Source organism: Oryzias latipes, chromosome 10 (genome assembly GCF_002234675.1).
Source record: "Oryzias latipes chromosome 10, ASM223467v1".
NCBI classification, from domain to species: Eukaryota; Metazoa; Chordata; class Actinopteri; order Beloniformes; family Adrianichthyidae; genus Oryzias; species Oryzias latipes.
Window position 1 is genome coordinate 4,492,633 of NC_019868.2, and position 16,979 is coordinate 4,509,611.

The window sequence follows — 16,979 nt, forward strand, 5'->3', positions numbered from 1 at the left end:
TCTGCTGAACATCTCTGCCACTTTTGTTCATTTGGTTCTTTCTAGAAAAATGCACAAATCACCTAACAATACAAATCACAGCTACATCAAATGGGATAAATCATGAAATAAAACATTTTTAAAAATGTCAATTAATTAACCCCTTTCGAGCTAAAGCCTGCTGACATAAAAAAGGTCTACAGGTTTGTTTCAAAGCCTGAGTGGCGCATAAAGACGGAGGCAGAGCGTTGCAGAGTTCAGGAACCAACACTGGGAATGTTTACTTCCTTACAGATTTAAAATGTGTGCTAGGAACAACCTTATGATCTGAGAGTATGAGAAGGTTTGTTGATTCAAAATCTGAACGTGCAGAGCTCTAAAAAAACTAAAGTTTAAGATGAATTTGAAGTAAAATTTAAAAAAAAAACTGAGAACAAGTGGAGTGCTGCTAAAACTGCAGTTCTGAAGAGCTTAAATAGGTTAAAAGATCCTCCTATATAATCCAGACATAATCAAAGGAATGTGCGAATAATCATGTCAAGTTCTCCCCTCAGAAATCAACTTGCAGTTTCTGTCAGGATAACACAAGAAACTTCTGGGTAATTTTTCCTAAAACTCCAAAATCATGGAATGAATTATGAAGGATAAGATGGAGTTTCCTAAAGAAAAATGTCACCAGCAGGAGCGTGATGACAGATGCATGTGTGGCCCTAGCTGCAGCAATTACAAATTCATTCAATGAGCCGGCACACATCCAATCTACCTGGAGAGTTTTGATGAGCCAAGAGAAAGGAGGATTTCAGGAAGGATCGATGAAATTCAGACTCTCCCGTTAGAGCTGATGATGGTTTCTTTTCTTCAGCTTTCATGACGCCAAAGCTCAGGATTGAGATTTACATGGCAGAGCCACAGGAGAGCCAGAGAGCTCCTGAAGATGCCAGCAAAACCGCAGAGTCTTGAGTTTATGCTGAACGCAGCTTATTGATGAACAGATGAACACAGAGACAGACACACACAGCCTCCAACACACACCCCCACACACACACACATAACTGACCACATTCGGTGAGGCTTCAGGTTTTATCTCTTGATTTCTGGTCAGAAACAGGAAGTTTGCAGGTTGAACCAAGAGGTTGTCGTCTACAATACCAAAGCTCCTGCTGTATGAAGCCCATTGAGACGACTATTGTTATTATATGTGGCTACATAAATATAATTGAATTGTCCCTTTTACCAGGATAACATGAGAGAAAGGTTCATTTTCAAGAAATAAAGTCCTTCCCATATGAAAATCAGAGATGATGTACACACACACGCACATGCAAGCACACACACATACACACGCATTAGCATCACTTTGGTCTTCATCATATCTGTCATCACATGCAGACTCATGAATTCCAGTGTTTCCTTCACTCTTCTTTTCTCCTGTAGGTGATCAGGTCAGAGTCCATCAGCAGCGACAACAATGAGAATTAGAGCAGTAAGGAGGTTTTGAACCCATGTGAGATGTCGAAAAATGAGAACAGAGATCATTTTGGTTTTATATTCATTTAGCATTGAGAGAAATTCACCTTTTTTATTCAAACAGCTTCACCCATGACCTCCTGAAGGTTTACGGCTCATGGAGTCCAAACATCTCAGCTGTTATTACGATGCTTGAGATTTCTGATCTCTTACTAGGATCCTTCCAAGTCCTTCAACTGCAGATACAAATATGTCCACTGTGCTCACATCAACACCTTCAGCAGCTTAGCATCCTCCATGAAGCTGAAGGAGAAAAGCCAGAGTGCTGGAGGTAGACTGCTTTCAGCTCCTTCTCAGCTAGATGTGGGAGGGGTGGTGCTGAATCTGGAACCATCAGAGGGGAATGTGCACAGCTGCAAGTCTCTCCAGCGTTCTCCAGAGAGGACCACCCTCCTCCTGACCTCCGTCAGGTCTCTGCGGTCTAGATGTAGTCGTCTTCCACCGGCTCTCCTGGCGTGTCACAGTGGTGAAGAAAGACGACGGCGACCCTCTGGAACACGGCTCTCCTGCTCTGCCTGCGCTCAGAGATCTCCTCTCCGATGGTCTCCATGCAGATGTCGGCTGACAGCTGTCCTTTCCGCCGCGGTGCGTAGATGGTGGCTGCAGAGAGAAGCACCTTCAGCTCCAGAACCTCCAGTCCTCCAGTAGGATGAGGGCCGGGTACTCACTGCTTTCATCGTCCTCAAAGTCGCAGCGGGCGTAGCTGTTCGGGTAGGCGGCTCGTAGCGTACGCAGCCAAGGGAAGTCTGTGGTCATGCTGTAGGGAGCGCCGTCCACCTCGCCTGGAAGCACAGGAGAGCTTCAGCAGAACCTCTCGCTTCTACAGCCTCTCAGACATCAAAGGCCACAGGTCTTAGGGCACACAGATATGACTCGCACACATTACCCTCTAGAGTGTAGATGTCCCTCCCCCAGGGATACTGAGGATTCTTCTTCACATCTTCTTCAGATCTGGTAGCTTCTGGAAAGAACTCGTACTTGATCAGCTCCCTAAGAGACAAGTGAGAGATTGTTCCAGAATCTTAGCAGAATCCAGAACCTTGACCTTGGCAGGCCGTGACGGTCCTGTTCCCGATCTGGTGCAGCTTCAATAATCCACCTTCAAACAGCTCCACAGACAGACAGAGGTTCAGGAAGCTGCCGCTCAAGGTGAATATGGAGGTGGGCACAAATCTGGACTCCAGGATCGACAGGAAAACGACGCACACAAACTTACTGGCTGATGTTGGCTATTGTGTCCATCCAGCTGCGAATGCGAACTTTGTTGCGGATGTTTGGAGGGTTGCTGAACTCGTGCACGATGGCGATGTGATACGGATATGGGCCCCGGAAGAGCTGCCGCTCCAGAGCCACCGAGTCAATCTGAGGAAGGAGAGACGAGGGTCTGAGCTTTGAGCTGCAAACCAAACAGACTAACACAGGGGTCAGCAACCTGAACCTCTCAAAGAGCCATTTGGATCAGTTTCCCACTGAGATGAAAGGAACAGGGGGCCGCAACACTGGATGTGTTAGAAAAAATGTTTTTACCGACATATCAAGATAGTTAATTTGGCAATACTTGTATTGATTCAAAATGTTGTCGGGACATTTATTAAGTTATTTAATCTAATTATTTTTATTCTTTATGAGTGTGATGTTTCCTTTGATCTTTTGTCCATTTTCCACAACCTTGAATAGACTTTTCTGTCTGTCAAACACCCAGAGTTAACATAAGTGAGATGATGGAAACAAATTCACTTTGATGCAGACTCCTTTCTATTTTTTTTTCTTTAAATCCAGTAAACCCAAAGAATTGTATTAATTTTATGGATGAGAACTATTTTTTATTAGGAAGCAGCTGTTAGTTTGTCTGGAATCATAAGCGGTGAGTCTAAGCCCCGCCCCCACCTCTCTGCCTGTTTGTTGTTTTCCCACTTATTTTGTTCCTAAATATTTAATAATTCAACACAGAAGTCATTCTTTGCTTGAATTTGTTGTGTCTTTTTTTTAGTCTGTGTTTTTTACAGCATTTCTGTCTGCCTAAAGGTACCAGAGCTGTAAATGCTGCCAATATTCAACTTCCACGTAAAGGAGAGAAGACCTCAAGACTCTTCCTCTTTGCCAGAGACCAGGCTCCAGCTCAGACCTACAGGAGAACAGCGTGGAGACACCAGATGACCAACCTGGTGCATGGGACGCATGTAGATGATGCGGTTCCTCTCTGGAGGCGTTCTCAGGATCTGATCCAGAACCTGCTCCATGTCCAGCTTCTTACACTGGGCGTAGTCAAAGCGGTTCACGATGGGGGCCCGTTCAATGCGCAGCTGCTTCAGGACGCGACACCTGGTGGCTGCAGAGGAGAACAGCAGGTAAAGACGTTTCTTCAGTTTTTAATTCATCTATGGTCATCGGGGAGAGCAGACAAAGATGGTTACCATGGATGAACATCATCTTGGGACAGTCCTTCAGGACCAGGTCTGTGACTCCACAGTTTGTCAAAGTGATGCCCACCAAGTTCTTACTTTTCAGACACAGAACCTGCAGGAGACCAGACCATGACTGAACGCCGAGTCTACAGGACGTCTTTCAAAGATCAGCAAAGTGCTGCAGGCATTCTGAATGCAGCTCCAAAGCCCAGAGCCGTGCACAGAGTTCCACCACAGCTCCTCACCTGGACGTGGTCGTCCTCTGTAACCGGGTCTGAGGTGCTGGTGGATTTGTCAGCCATCCGTTTCTTCCTTGTAGCAGCCCGAGGTCTTGTTCTGGAAAAATCTGGTGAGCAGGAAGGACAGGTTGAAGAATCTGCTAAAAGAAACCAATTTATCATTTTAGCCAAATCAGAACCATACTGTCCAATAAAATGTGTAGTTTATGTTGACATATAAAAAGCAAACTACATTTGTCAAAAAGTGGTGGGAAAAACAGGAGCATGTAAGAAAATGTGAGCCATTAAACCCACCCTACTGAAGTCAATTTACTCTGGTTCTTAAATTGTCATAGTCCCGGCATGACGGAGATCCTGAGGAGCTGCTGCTCCACTGAACAGAACCAGGCTGCAGCAGAGGAACCAGCTCAAAAAATAAATAAAGTTTAAAAAAAAGAAAATAATAAATAAAAGAAAAAAGAGACACCAGCTTACAGGAAGTTATTGTGGGGGGAGGAAGAAGGAGAAGGATCCACTTGACTTTCAAAACAAAACCTTTAAAGCTTCACTCACACCGGCCTTTGCAACGCGTGATCAAGCATCAGGCAATGAAAAGTCGATGTAAATGCACCTATTTGCGGGTTTCAGACTTATTCGTACAGAACTCTCATGTTTACGCGTCATTACACAGGATTTTAAGATAATTTTCGGGCATATTAGTGAAGTATGGATGACGTCCCTTTAATTCACGGAAGTGAATAATTGTGTCACTTGGCCGGCGTAAACGTAGCATTGCCGTCACACGAACAACACATTTCTAAAGTTCTGCTGGACTGCCGCTGAACTTTAGAGACCCGCAAAGGGTGCAGAGGTGCTCCAGGTCTGCTGAAACTATCTGCAGACTCCTTCAAGCATCTCTGCCTCTGAGAGGATCGAACACTTCAACTGTGACCTGCTGAAGGTCAGATCCAACCATGCCAAGCAGACCAAGCTGCAGCCCAGACCAAGAAAGCTGAACTTAGATGTAGAATGACAAAGCCCCGCCCACCTCACCTGTCTCAGGAAGCAGCGGCAGAGCAGACATGCGCGTATGGGATCTGGTGAGGGGTCTCCTTGGACTGGGATCTGCGCCCGCTGGAGTCTGCTGTGAACTATTGACATTGGCAGCCCCTCCATGACCCAATCGCGACACTGGAGAAGGACACCCCGACTCAGCGCTAGTGGAAACAGAGTCTGGACCTGGACTGGGACTCTTGGCGGCCTCTGTGCTTGCTGTGCTAGAAGTCTCCACTTCAGGTCCGGAGGATGTGCTGGTCCTAAGAAGTCCTGCAGTTCTGTCTGTGTTTGACCCGAGAGGACCACCGTCCGCCACCCTGCCACAGCCACTAACGGGTCCAGACGCTCCAGCAGCGGGGGCAGCCCTGCTCACGGGTCCGGCCCACGACCTCCCCCTGCTCCTGGGCACTGTGGCGTCTGTTGGGTCTGTGCAGACGCCCCTGTTGCCCCTCTTGCTTTCAGCTGCAGCCTTGGTGTCGGCTTTGATCTGCTCACTGCTCACCTGGCAGCTCTTCTCACAGCTGCTGGGCGTCGCCCGGGCTTTTACCTGGACCGCTGCGTTGTTGCAGCGCCGCAGGGGCATCTTTCCTTTACCTGCAGACAGACTTCTGTTAGAGGACAGTCTGCCCCTCGTCAGTCCTGATTGTCACCTGCTCATCAGCAACCTGCCCACAGAGAAAACACAGATGACCTCTGACCTTTGTTGCAAGAAATTGGTCGCTGTATACAGGAAGCTGGTTTGAGCTCAGAAAGTAGCCGCTCCTCTTCCTCACTGTCAGAGTCCGAGAGGGTCAGGGGGGCCTTCACAGGGGCAGCTGGTCTGCTCTGCCCACTCAACCCACTGGGACCTGCAGGAGTGGAGGGGGCGGGGTCAGACTGAAGATTTTAAAAACTCCTGAAGTGAGCATAAGTGTCAAAGAGAAGATGCTATGAACCTGCTTGTTCCTCATCAGGGGGAGGTGCAGCTACGACCATGTCATTGTTCTGCCCCCCCACCTCAGCCCGCCGCTCCTCCTCGTACGCAGCCTCCTCTTCCTCCTCCTCTTCATCCATTCCATTTATTTCCAGTGGTTCTGTGAAGAGCATGAATGAGCTCATGAAGAGCCTGTGTGAAAGCAGCCAGTCTGCTCTGAACATGGAGAGAACTTGATCATTTATCGATCATTCAGTTCTCCGTGCCTCTGTTGGGTGCAGTGTGATTCATGTGTTGTCCCTCTGTCCCACCCCAGCGGGACAGAGGGACAACACATGAATCGCACCCCCAGCCGTCCCCCCACTCATCTGGATGAAGCCCATCTGCTGGACTATTTAAACATGTAGTTGTAGAGTTATTTAAGTTAATTCTTCTCTAAGAGTTCTGGTGCATCGCCTGTCTGTCCTGGGGGAGGATCCCTCCTTCATCTGGACACGCCTGAGGTTTCTTCTTTTTCTCCATAATCCATTTTTTTAGGAGTTTTTCCTTACTGTGAAGGAGGGTCAAAGGGCAGGGATGTCCAGTTTAGTTTAGTCTGTTTAGTTCAGCCATTTCATGTTGAATTCTATGACTTTATGCTCTTTATGATTCAGGTTTATTACACAGTATGAAGCCCATTGAGACTATTGTTATAAATATTGGGCTATAGAAATAAATGTGAATTATATTGAAACTGAACTTGACAGAACGCTGCAGGTCTCATCCGTTAGCTCCAGCCTGGGGAGACGGACAAGAGGAAAGCTACTCCCACCCCTGCTGTGCTTCAGCTGCACATCTGTGACATTTCCTCCGTAGCTCGCACCTTCACTTCAGACGTTTAAAGAAACGAGCAGCATGAGGCAGATGTCACAGCCAGATGTTCAGACCCACAAAAGAATCCCTGATCCGCTGCAGCAGAGGCAGCCCCTGAAGCTGTACAGAACACAAAGAGGAAGAGCTTGCCGTTGTGCTGCTGCTGCTGCTGGTTGTTGTTGATGTTGGCAGGGGGGGGGGCAGCAGGCATGTTGGCCTCGTTGGCTGGATGATGGTGATTGTCATTGTTGGGGTTCTGGTTGCTGACCAGAGCTGAGGAAACACCAATACCAGTTCCTGCACTCAGCCCCACCCTGGCACAGCCCTGAGACACACACACACAAACACACACGGTTTAGGAACACACACATTTAGCAATCGAAGGAAGAAAAAAAGATTTCAAAACAGAAACATCTCTACAAAAGAACCACAATGTCCAACCAGATGACAAACGAAGATGCTCAGAGGGCTTTAACCCTTGTGCTATCCTAGGCACTTTAACGTTGGGAGTTGGGTCATCTAGACCCACTAGACAGTGCTCTGAACCTTTTTTCTTCAATGATTTGTGATCTTCACTGGTGTCCATGGATTACATGAAATCTTTCCACCTTTATCCACCTTTGTCATGGTAGGGAGAACACGTCAATGGAAGGGGGGGGGTCATCTAAGATAGCACAAGGGTTAATACATTCCCCTTTGAATCCACGCCGACACACTAAATACTTCAGAGAGATCCCACAGCAAGTATCACAGCAAACGTAATCAGCTGTCTTACAAATTCCCCCTAACCCACACCCTGAGTGAGCAGCACAAACCTCCATCACCTACAATGTGGCCAAACACCTCACAACACTGTTGGTAGGAAACACGGATCACTAAGTCCACCTAAGCTTTGTCTCAGAACACAGAGGTTGTGTCTGAATTCCCTCACTATTCCCTAACCTCTAAAAGACTATATAGTGCTTTTAATGCAGTTTGACCTAATGCTCACTACTTTTTTAAACCCCTGGCATGACCCTTTTCCCGCCACAAATGACAAACCATTCAAACGCAACGTGAGCACTGGTTATCCGCAGAGACTTCTGGAAAATGTAGATTCAGACATTCCCTCCAAAAAAATGCCAAACGTAGTCGTGTAGAGAGTGGATTCCAACACATCAAAGACCGGCTTTGGGTTGAGTGTTCATTGATGCTAGTTGCTGCCACTGCTTACTGTAAAAAATGGACTAATCCTCGTAGTCTCCAAACCTCCATGGATTACATTATTCATATAAAGAATGCCAAGTCTTCCTCTCACCACATACTGACTCATGTCTAGTTAGTTTTGGACTCCAGCAATACAACAACTTTCCTTCTCGTAACTGTATAAGTGCCCTGGTGTTACCATACAGCTAATATACTTCATATATCAGACCATCTTCTCATCTCTGTGATCTCTATCTGTGTCTATTCATGTTAAAACTCTCCCAAATGATCTCATTCTAAAATATTAAGGACATGAATATTGATATTCTATCTTCCTGCATTGCTGGCTTTTCTTTCTCTGGCTCTTTGTCCTCTTTTGATGAGGTGGTTTCTGTGAAAAGTAAAGGTTGTCCTGAAGTTCTGTCCTCAATTCTCTTGCTCCACTGAACTCCTAGTTTGTTTTCCCACAATCCCTTTGGTTTACCTCTGAACTCTGCTGTATGGAGGCAAAATGTTGTCAGCTGGAACATTTTTGTAGATAAAACGGGCCACACAAAAAAGAAATGTTTACATAGCAGCCCCAGCATTCGAAATAAGCGGTTTTCCAAACAGACAACCAGATTTCACGGAGGACAACCAAAATGAACCTGATGGTTGTCCGTGTGACAACCAGGTTTTTTATTCAACATTTTGGTATTTTTCGACTATTTTTCAAGTTCCAAGGGTTAGTTTTTGGCAACCTCTGAATTGAGACACATGCAGCAAATGCTTTCCACTGCCAAACGAAGTGTGTGCATGCTAGCGAATCCTTTCTGTTTCTACATGTGCATTTTTCAATAAAGATTATTCAAATGCTGTTGAACAACAGTACCTGACGCGACCGCTAGAGGTCTCCCAAAACACGCAAAAAGATTTAAAACATTCATAAAACACTATAACTTTCACTCATAGCAGAACAGACTGACATGAGCTGAAATTTTTTTTTCCATGGGATTGATATGATATTCTAAATTTTTACAACAGTCTTTGCATTTTATATTCTTTAAGCAACAATTATCAAAACCAAAAAAAAGAACCAAGATATTTAAATCTGTGTAAAGATACTAGTTAAAAAGATATTAGTTTCAAGTTTTTGGCAATACTTTGCGTAACCAGATGCGTCAATATTTAGTAAAATGTTTGTTTTTAATATTTAAAGAGTTTTTTTAAATGTCCATCATAAGAGGCAGTTGATACTAGATGTATAGAAGAAATAAAGCTGTAAGTACTGACATCTGAGTAGGTTTTGTTGCTATTGGTATCGAAGGACAACCAAAAATTGGGGAGGACAACCAAGTTTACTTGCCTTTTTTATCTCCTTATTTCTAACACTGCAGCCCACTCTCTACAAAGATTCCATCACACAAACCAAATCCAGTTTCTTCTCTGGTCTCCTTGGTTCCAACAAAAAAACTACCAGGATCTTCTACTCTGTTATACATCACATTCAAGCCACACGCTTCCTGTCATCTCACCATTACCTAGGCGACACACCCAGTTCATTCATGTTGTGTTTCAAAGTACGCATTTATAAAAACCCATGGTTTAAATTCAAACCTAGGAAGTCAATGCAGTGGACAGAAACATCTGGTTCCCTCTGGAAAACACAAAGAAACAAGTCTCATCCGAAGCTTTTCACGTCAGACTGTGAACCAAATGGTCACCTCCAAGAAACAAGAAACTGCTCTACGCACAACAGAGAGCCGTGTCACGGCTTAAGCCGTCCCACCAGAACACAAGCTCTCATGGATAGAAGGCTTAGCTCACCTTGGGGGGCTCTCTGAACATCTGGTCTAGGCAAATGAACTCCAGGCATGGCAGCAGCTCAACAAAGTGGGAGAAGGAGTCCAGTTTGATGGCATGACAGCGGACCAGAGTTAGGTCCACCAGCCGGCTCCACCTGGACTGATCTGTAGACAGACAGAAGTGAGCCCCACATACATAAGCACCACCACCCACCAGCTAAGAGCAGAGCTGACCTGTGATCCAATGGTGGGGGCTGTGCAGGTGTGGACAGTTGTAGATGTGCAAGTATTTGATGTTGGTGAACACTTCGTTCACCACCTTCACCCCGATGTCGGTGATGATGCCTGGGTTCTCCACGACATCAGCCAGCCCGTACTTCACCAGCTCAGAGTTACTCATCTTACCTGCAGAAAGAAACTCACCTGAGCTGACGGGAGCTTTCAACATAAAGTGCAAGACACTCATTCTCTCTCATGTCACAAGTTCACTGCTAAAGACGCTTTGGCCTTTCTGGAGTTAGTAGATAGTTAATGACTGTCAGAATGCAGAGTAACATCTCCATGATGCAGCAAAGAGAACTGCAGCTCCCTACTCCTACTGACAGTAGAAAAGAAAAACTCACACTGCAACAGGAACTCATCCACGTATCCCAGATGAAGCGTCTCAAACTGAGGAAACTCCAGCTCAGCCATTTTGAGGGCGGAGAAGACTCCGTCTTTGGTCAGAGAGGGTTGGACGCGCAGCTCATGAAGCCTGGGCCCAGACGAGAGCAGAGGATGAGAATTAACCCAAAGAGCTGTTCCTCTGGTGAGAAAGGCTGCAGCGGAGTCCACAGAGGCTTCAATCACACTACTGCAGTCTCCGTCTATCAGTGTAATCAGAGTACTCTGATTTGAGTCAATCGATGGGATTAGAGTACTGTCGTTCAAGTCTTTGAGTCTTATCGAAGTAGTGTCACCCAAGTCAAAGAGTGTAATCGGAGTACTTTTATTTGAATTCATCGATTTAATCAAAGTAGTTTCATTAAAGTCAATCAGTGTAATCAGAGTACTGTCATCCAAATCTATCAGTGTTCTCAGAGTACTGTCATTAGAGTTCACTGATGTAATCAGAGTACTGTGATCCAGGTCTATAAGTTTATTTGGAGTATTGTCATTGTATCAGTGTAATCAGAGTACTGTAATGTACTTAAATGAGTAAACCTCGTCACAAACACGCTCATCTGATCACTGTAACAGATCTTTACGACAACAGGGGGTGTGGCCTCCTGACCTAGTCGCCGTGGTTACCTGCGGGCAGCTGTGATGATCAGATATCCCAGATCCACTTCCAGAGCATTCTTGCATGCTCCAAACACAATGGTGTGGAGATTTCGGAATCCTGCTGTGGGGGGAAAGTATTCCATCAGTGACACAGCTCAGACACCTGCAGACCTTTAGAGTCCTGCTCATCTCTTCTTCCTACTGAGGTTCACCTCGGTCAACTCTACTACTCTGCACCTCTGCAGAATCAGGACAAAGACCAAAGTAAGGCACCAACCAAAGAAACTGAACCCTAAAGAACGGCCTGTTGGGGCTCTGATAGGGCTGCAGAAACCTCTGGGCAGGTCTCAGAAGACTTGACCCGTCATTGGTTAGAAAAGAGTCTGGAAGGCCTGGTGATGCCTCTGATACGATCTCCTAACTGGTGGGCCTGCTACTTCCCAGTTAGAGACTTGGAGTGGGGGCTCTGAACACTGGTGACAGTCAGGAAGCCCCCAACCACCGCCCTGTACTCTCATTACAGCGAGATGCTCATGGGGAGGACCTTCTTGTCCAGTCTCTGGATGATTGGCATCAGGTGGTCCATGGGAAGGAAGTCCTCCGAGTCCCTCTGTGTGTGTGGGTTCCTTTCTCTTCTACATTCAGTAACACTATGGTACGTTGTGGTAAACACACACACTCACCTGAACACACCTCCCTGTTCACCTCTGCACAAACACGGATGTGTGTGAGTGTGGGTGCCGTTTTGTCAGGTGGGTCTTCACAGATATGTGTGTTTTCTGTAGCCATGTTTTATTTTCTCTTCCACCGTCTGTCTGTCACACTCTCTCTCTCTCTCACTCACCCACATTCTGAACTTCAAAGAAATAAGCAATGGTTGTGTTTGAATTCCTTCCCTACTCACTATGTAGTGCGTTCGCCATTTTGTAGTGCTGTCCACTACAATTCCACTGTATGCAATTCCAAAATCGAGTGCCCTAGAAATTTCCCAGAAGTCTCTGCGGATTGATGCTCACATAGACCACAATGCATTGCTTCAGAACTATTTTTGCCAAAAAAAAATGTATTTAAATGTTTTGTGTTTTTTTTTTAAATCATCAATGTTTTTTCTTCAGAAGACAGTGGACTCATAAATAATCGTCACAAACGGCTCATATCAATGAGATTTTAACTTCGTGAAATCGATGACATCATATCCACCGTTTATAAAAATAAAAAGTAGGGAGCATGGTGTCTGATTTGCTTTTTAAATTCAGGGCACTACATAGTGCCGCGCTATATAATTTTTTAGTAGTTAGGGGTTAAGCTGGGAATTCAGACACAGCCTAAACTTCCAAAATCAGTCCCCTAGCGATTTCCCAGAAGTCTCTGCAAAAAACCAATGTGCATCGATGCTCACTAGATTCATCCTGGTGACCCAAGGAGGACAGAACAGAACTGAGGGATTTTTAGTTTCTGATTGTTTATCTGCTTAACAAAACAAGTCAGCAGCAGCAGCCCTCACCTGACCTCCAGCTGTCCTCCACCACATGCTGGATGAGCCCCCCCAGGAAAGGAACCCGCACCAGCTCCAGCTGCTCCAGGTTGCGGGCGGATGCCAGGCCGGTCACCAGGGGGACGTACTTGAGGGAGTTGGTGGGTCCGGCACAGTTGCGCATGACAAAGGTCCTCAGGCTCACACAAAGGAAGTCCTTGAAGGGTTGTGGCTTGGTGAAGCGGACCCACTTCATGTAGAGGTGGCGCAGCATGGACACACACGGCACCTCCGGGACGTTCACACCTGCAGCACAAAGACCACAGCTCAGGCGCCGACCGTGCCTAAAGGGGGGCTGCCTTCATCGGGGAACTCACCCACAAGGTGCAGCGTCTGGATTTTGGCCGTCACTGGGATGGACAGCTTGTTCTCCGCGGGGATGGGAAAAGCCCCATTCCGGTTGCGGAACTTCCCCAGGATGTGAACCTGAGGCATGTAGTTCCAAATAGCTTCCACCAGCTCCAGATGGGACGTCTCCACGCCCTGCAGGAAGACCAGGGGGTGAGCAAGGTTGCCCTCAAAGCAAAAAACACTTCAGAACTGTTTTTCAGGACTATTAAATCCAGACCACATAGGACTCTGAGATCCAGTTCAGAGCCATGAAGCTCCTTGACTGTGATTGGCTGCTTTTGTGGCAGATTTCAAACTCTTGAGCTCAGTGCTGAGACGAGAACGCCACAGAACACAATGATGGGGAATGGAGCAATATGCAGCAGGTCGTCGACAACACAAATACAAAAATCTATATTGCAACCATTGACTGTATATGAGAACTGGACTGAGTGGTCCCCACCCCCCACCCCTACCCCAGCACTCCAAACAAGTACCTCAAGTACCTGCTAGTTCCAAGAAGTCAAAGCCCCAATCTTATTCTGTATTCAGAACTGTGTTGTATTCTTATATTGTATTGGTATGAATGTTGCATTTTTGTATTATATTCTGCAATTGTTCAATAAAAATAAATAAATAAATAAAATAAAGTCAAAGCCCCATAGACCATAGAGAAATAGACAGTTATAACTCATTCTATTGATCAGAAGAACCATTCTTTCTCTGATACCCGTTTTAAACATGTTCTTGATAATTCTCCTATTTCTTTACATTGTATGTTTTCTTTAATGCAAATTATTATAAACGAACCAATCAGATGGCACCATAAAAGTATATGGAGCCCGCTGGCCCCCACCTTGAATGTCTGAAACATTTGATTGACAGATTCTCCTGAGCCCAATTTCAAGTGGTAGGAGTGTAGACTTCCAACAAGGTGACTCCTGAGAGTGGTTCCCGTAGAAACTTTGAATCAGACCGACCCGGACCAATCACTGCTTAAGGACTATGTCTGACTCCAACATGGCGGCGGTCATATCGCAAAATATGGCGTCTGAATTGATTTAATTTGGTTTGAGCCAGAAGAAATCCATTTTCTGTGGGTGATGTAACCAAAGTGTTTCTTTTGATCACAGTTAGTTTAGGAAGTTTTATTTTTTTAATTTCTTTTCTCATTTTTTTTCATGTTAGAGACACAACAAAAGTTTCTCCATTTTGATGATTGACTTCACTTTAATCTTGTTCCTTTATTGTGGGGGGTATGATATGTTTTCGTGTTTTTATTCTTCCTTTTTGCTTCCATATCAGATGAGCTGCGCTCTGAAAATAACATGATACTGTGTTATTGGACTAACCAGCAGGTTTGGGCAGGCCTGGAGAGCCTCCAGGACTCCAGGGATGCTGAAGGCCTCAAAGCCTCTGACACGCCTCCTCTCCAGGTATCGAGGGTGGAGGCCGTACAGCTGCTCCAGGTCTGGCATCTTCTTCAGGAGGATCAGAAAGCTGCCGTCTGTGAAACCTGAACACACAGCCCGAGCTTTTTATGCAGCGCACAAAAACACAGCAGTCCCTGAACCCCCTTGGCAGAAACGCCACAAAGAAAGCAGGTGTGGTCACAGGTCAGGTCCTACCAGAAGGCATGTACTCCCACCAGCGACCCGCACACAGATCCACCACTTTGACCACCCGTAGGTACAGGGTGACGGCTTCTCGGAGCTTCCTGGACAGACACTCCATGCACATGATGTCCTTCATGGTCAGATACCTGCAGAAGATGGTGCTCTTCATCACAGAAGCACTCCAGCTCTGAGACCTGCTCTCGTGTTGGGACCTACCTAAAGATGTGGCACAGAACCTCGTGGGACAGCTCATTGATGTAGTCTTTGGGCTCAGGGGGTCTGGGGACAGACGGCCCCCCAGCACTGTCCACTGAGGACAGCAGTCTAGAAGCCTTCCTCCTCGGTGCCATTCTATCTACCCCGCAGGTGCACAACAGACCGCCTACTGCCCCGGACTCCTGGGGGAGGATCATCCACTCTGGAAAAACACCACGGGAAGGATCAGTGTGGGGGGGGTTTGCATACCACCTGAAGCTGCTGTGTTCACTGACCCAGCTCACCATCACCGCAACGGCTGCAGCCGGCATGACTCCCTGCAGATCTCTGGGGGGCAGTCAGGACACCCAGGCTCAACCCTCCCCCCCACAAAGATCTGATCTGACTGACGGGGTCCTGCTGCTGACTGGACCACCGCCGACTCCTCCAGGATGCAAAGACCACGAAGATGGAGCTCCTGTGGCTTAAGGAGAGGAACATCCCGTTGTTGTTATCATTATTATTGTAACCGAGCGATGGGGAGGTTCAGTTATTAGTCATGGGGGAGGTTCATTTATCAGTCACTCTGTGGTAAAAACGACATACAGGACAGCGAGTACGCCATTCGGTGAATCCACTCCTTTTTATTCTTTTTAACCGCAAAACTCACAATGCTCCTTTAACTTGCCACGCCTACCTGGCCTCTAGGGTAGCCCGGAAGGGACACACCTTCCCCCAAATAAAAGACCCAAAAAGTTAGTTACATTATTATCATCTCAATGTGGGAGGGGCTTCGAGGGGGGGGGGGGGGGCAGTGAGTCTAAGAAGGTAACTGATGATCTGAGCAGAAGGACAACATCCCTCCTTCACTGCTCCATAACGGCCGACAGCGTTTCAGAATTCCACTCTGTTCCCCCACAGTTAAGGGGGAGGCTTCATGTAAACACGGGGCCTTACCCTATGGAGTACACAAAAACGGAAATATTTCTAATTAACTAAAAAAAAGGAGAAAAGCACGCAAGCTAAACCGAGCGAGGCTGCAAACAACAACCCGCCTGTAGCAAAGCTTGTTTTAACCGTGCGCTCAAACCGCGCTAAAGCCCTCACCCGTGATACCAAGGCCCGTTTTATGACCCACCAGTGCTGATCCGTTCGGGTCACTCAGAACCAGATCTTCCCCTTTATAATCGAACTTGAAGTAGGAATACTCGGCAGAAGCAGATAGCAGCGAAGAAGAGTTGCCTCTTGTTCTTCATGTGGAAAACTGGCGCTTGAAGTTCTTCACCGCCCTCTAAAGGGGGGGAAACGTAAATTACAGACCGACCAAGTGGGATCATAAACAGGAAGTTAAAAAAAATTAATAAACTTTATTGACAAATACTGCACATACAGAAAATCGAACATTCACCCTCCACACTATGTGAAAATGACAACATTTTCACATTTACCAGGAAAATTAAATACATAATTAGATAAACTATAATAATAGAAATCTAAAGCAGATTTTCCAAAAAAAAGAAAATAATAAAGGTGAAAGTGCATTATCAAGAAAGATGAGGCACAGTTTCTGGTGATGAATGTTTTTTTGTTTTTTTAACTTGTCCTGTCCAGGCAGATGAGAGCTGAGGGCCTCTTGTGTTGGACATATTTTACTTTAACAAGAGGGGTTATTAATCTTCATACAAACCAAAGGTATGTCTGAATAAACCCCTTTTGTAATTGAGGCCAAACTTTATTAATTTCAACCATGTTTGAAAATTTTGGGTGTTGGACCGGACGGAAAAAGAAAGAAGGGAAGAAAAAAGGAGGGATGTTAGAGAGAGGGGGGGGTAGGAGGGTGATAATAGGAGGGGAAGGGGGATAAGACCATGGAGCAGCATAGAACAGCAAGTTTACTGGTTGTTAATCATTATGGTAAGGTTCAAATGTAGTACAAAAAGGGCGGGGCCTGTTCACACCCACACTCAAATGTTATCAACACACCTGTTAGCTGCAAAAATGTCCACCTGTCGACATGTACACAAAACAGATAGTGTTCACACACGCATACCTATGCCTTTAAACCAACTAGTGTGAAATATTTCAGTCATTCACTGGTGATGAATGTTTAATGAACAGTTTA

At 46.0% G+C, this 16,979-nt stretch overlaps 1 protein-coding gene across 4 annotated transcripts; it reads right to left on the minus strand.

Annotated features, from left to right (window-relative positions):
* Positions 1 to 1,504: 1,504 nt before the first annotated feature.
* fbxo38 (F-box protein 38) lies at positions 1,505 to 16,146 on the minus strand. Of its 4 annotated transcripts, none has more exons than XM_011473166.3 (22): positions 15,996 to 16,146; positions 15,163 to 15,341; positions 14,879 to 15,080; positions 14,675 to 14,808; positions 14,399 to 14,562; positions 13,034 to 13,199; positions 12,687 to 12,962; positions 11,210 to 11,303; positions 10,543 to 10,673; positions 10,154 to 10,324; positions 9,942 to 10,084; positions 7,101 to 7,275; positions 6,121 to 6,258; positions 5,884 to 6,033; positions 5,183 to 5,779; positions 4,157 to 4,257; positions 3,921 to 4,023; positions 3,669 to 3,835; positions 2,723 to 2,868; positions 2,393 to 2,496; positions 2,175 to 2,288; positions 1,505 to 2,106 (listed from the first exon to the last, which is right to left on the minus strand). In XM_011473166.3, exons 3-22 carry the CDS (start codon positions 15,073 to 15,075, stop codon positions 1,928 to 1,930), a joined length of 3,450 nt encoding a protein of 1,149 aa, XP_011471468.1. In that variant the 5' UTR covers positions 15,076 to 15,080; positions 15,163 to 15,341; positions 15,996 to 16,146; the 3' UTR covers positions 1,505 to 1,927. The 4 variants fall into 4 exon arrangements, with proteins under 4 accessions (XP_011471468.1, XP_011471469.1, XP_011471471.1 ...); XM_011473167.3 differs by having other exon boundaries at positions 11,210 to 11,300; positions 15,154 to 15,341; XM_011473169.3 differs by having other exon boundaries at positions 15,154 to 15,335; positions 15,996 to 16,145.
* Between the last annotated feature and the right edge of the window lie 833 nt (positions 16,147 to 16,979).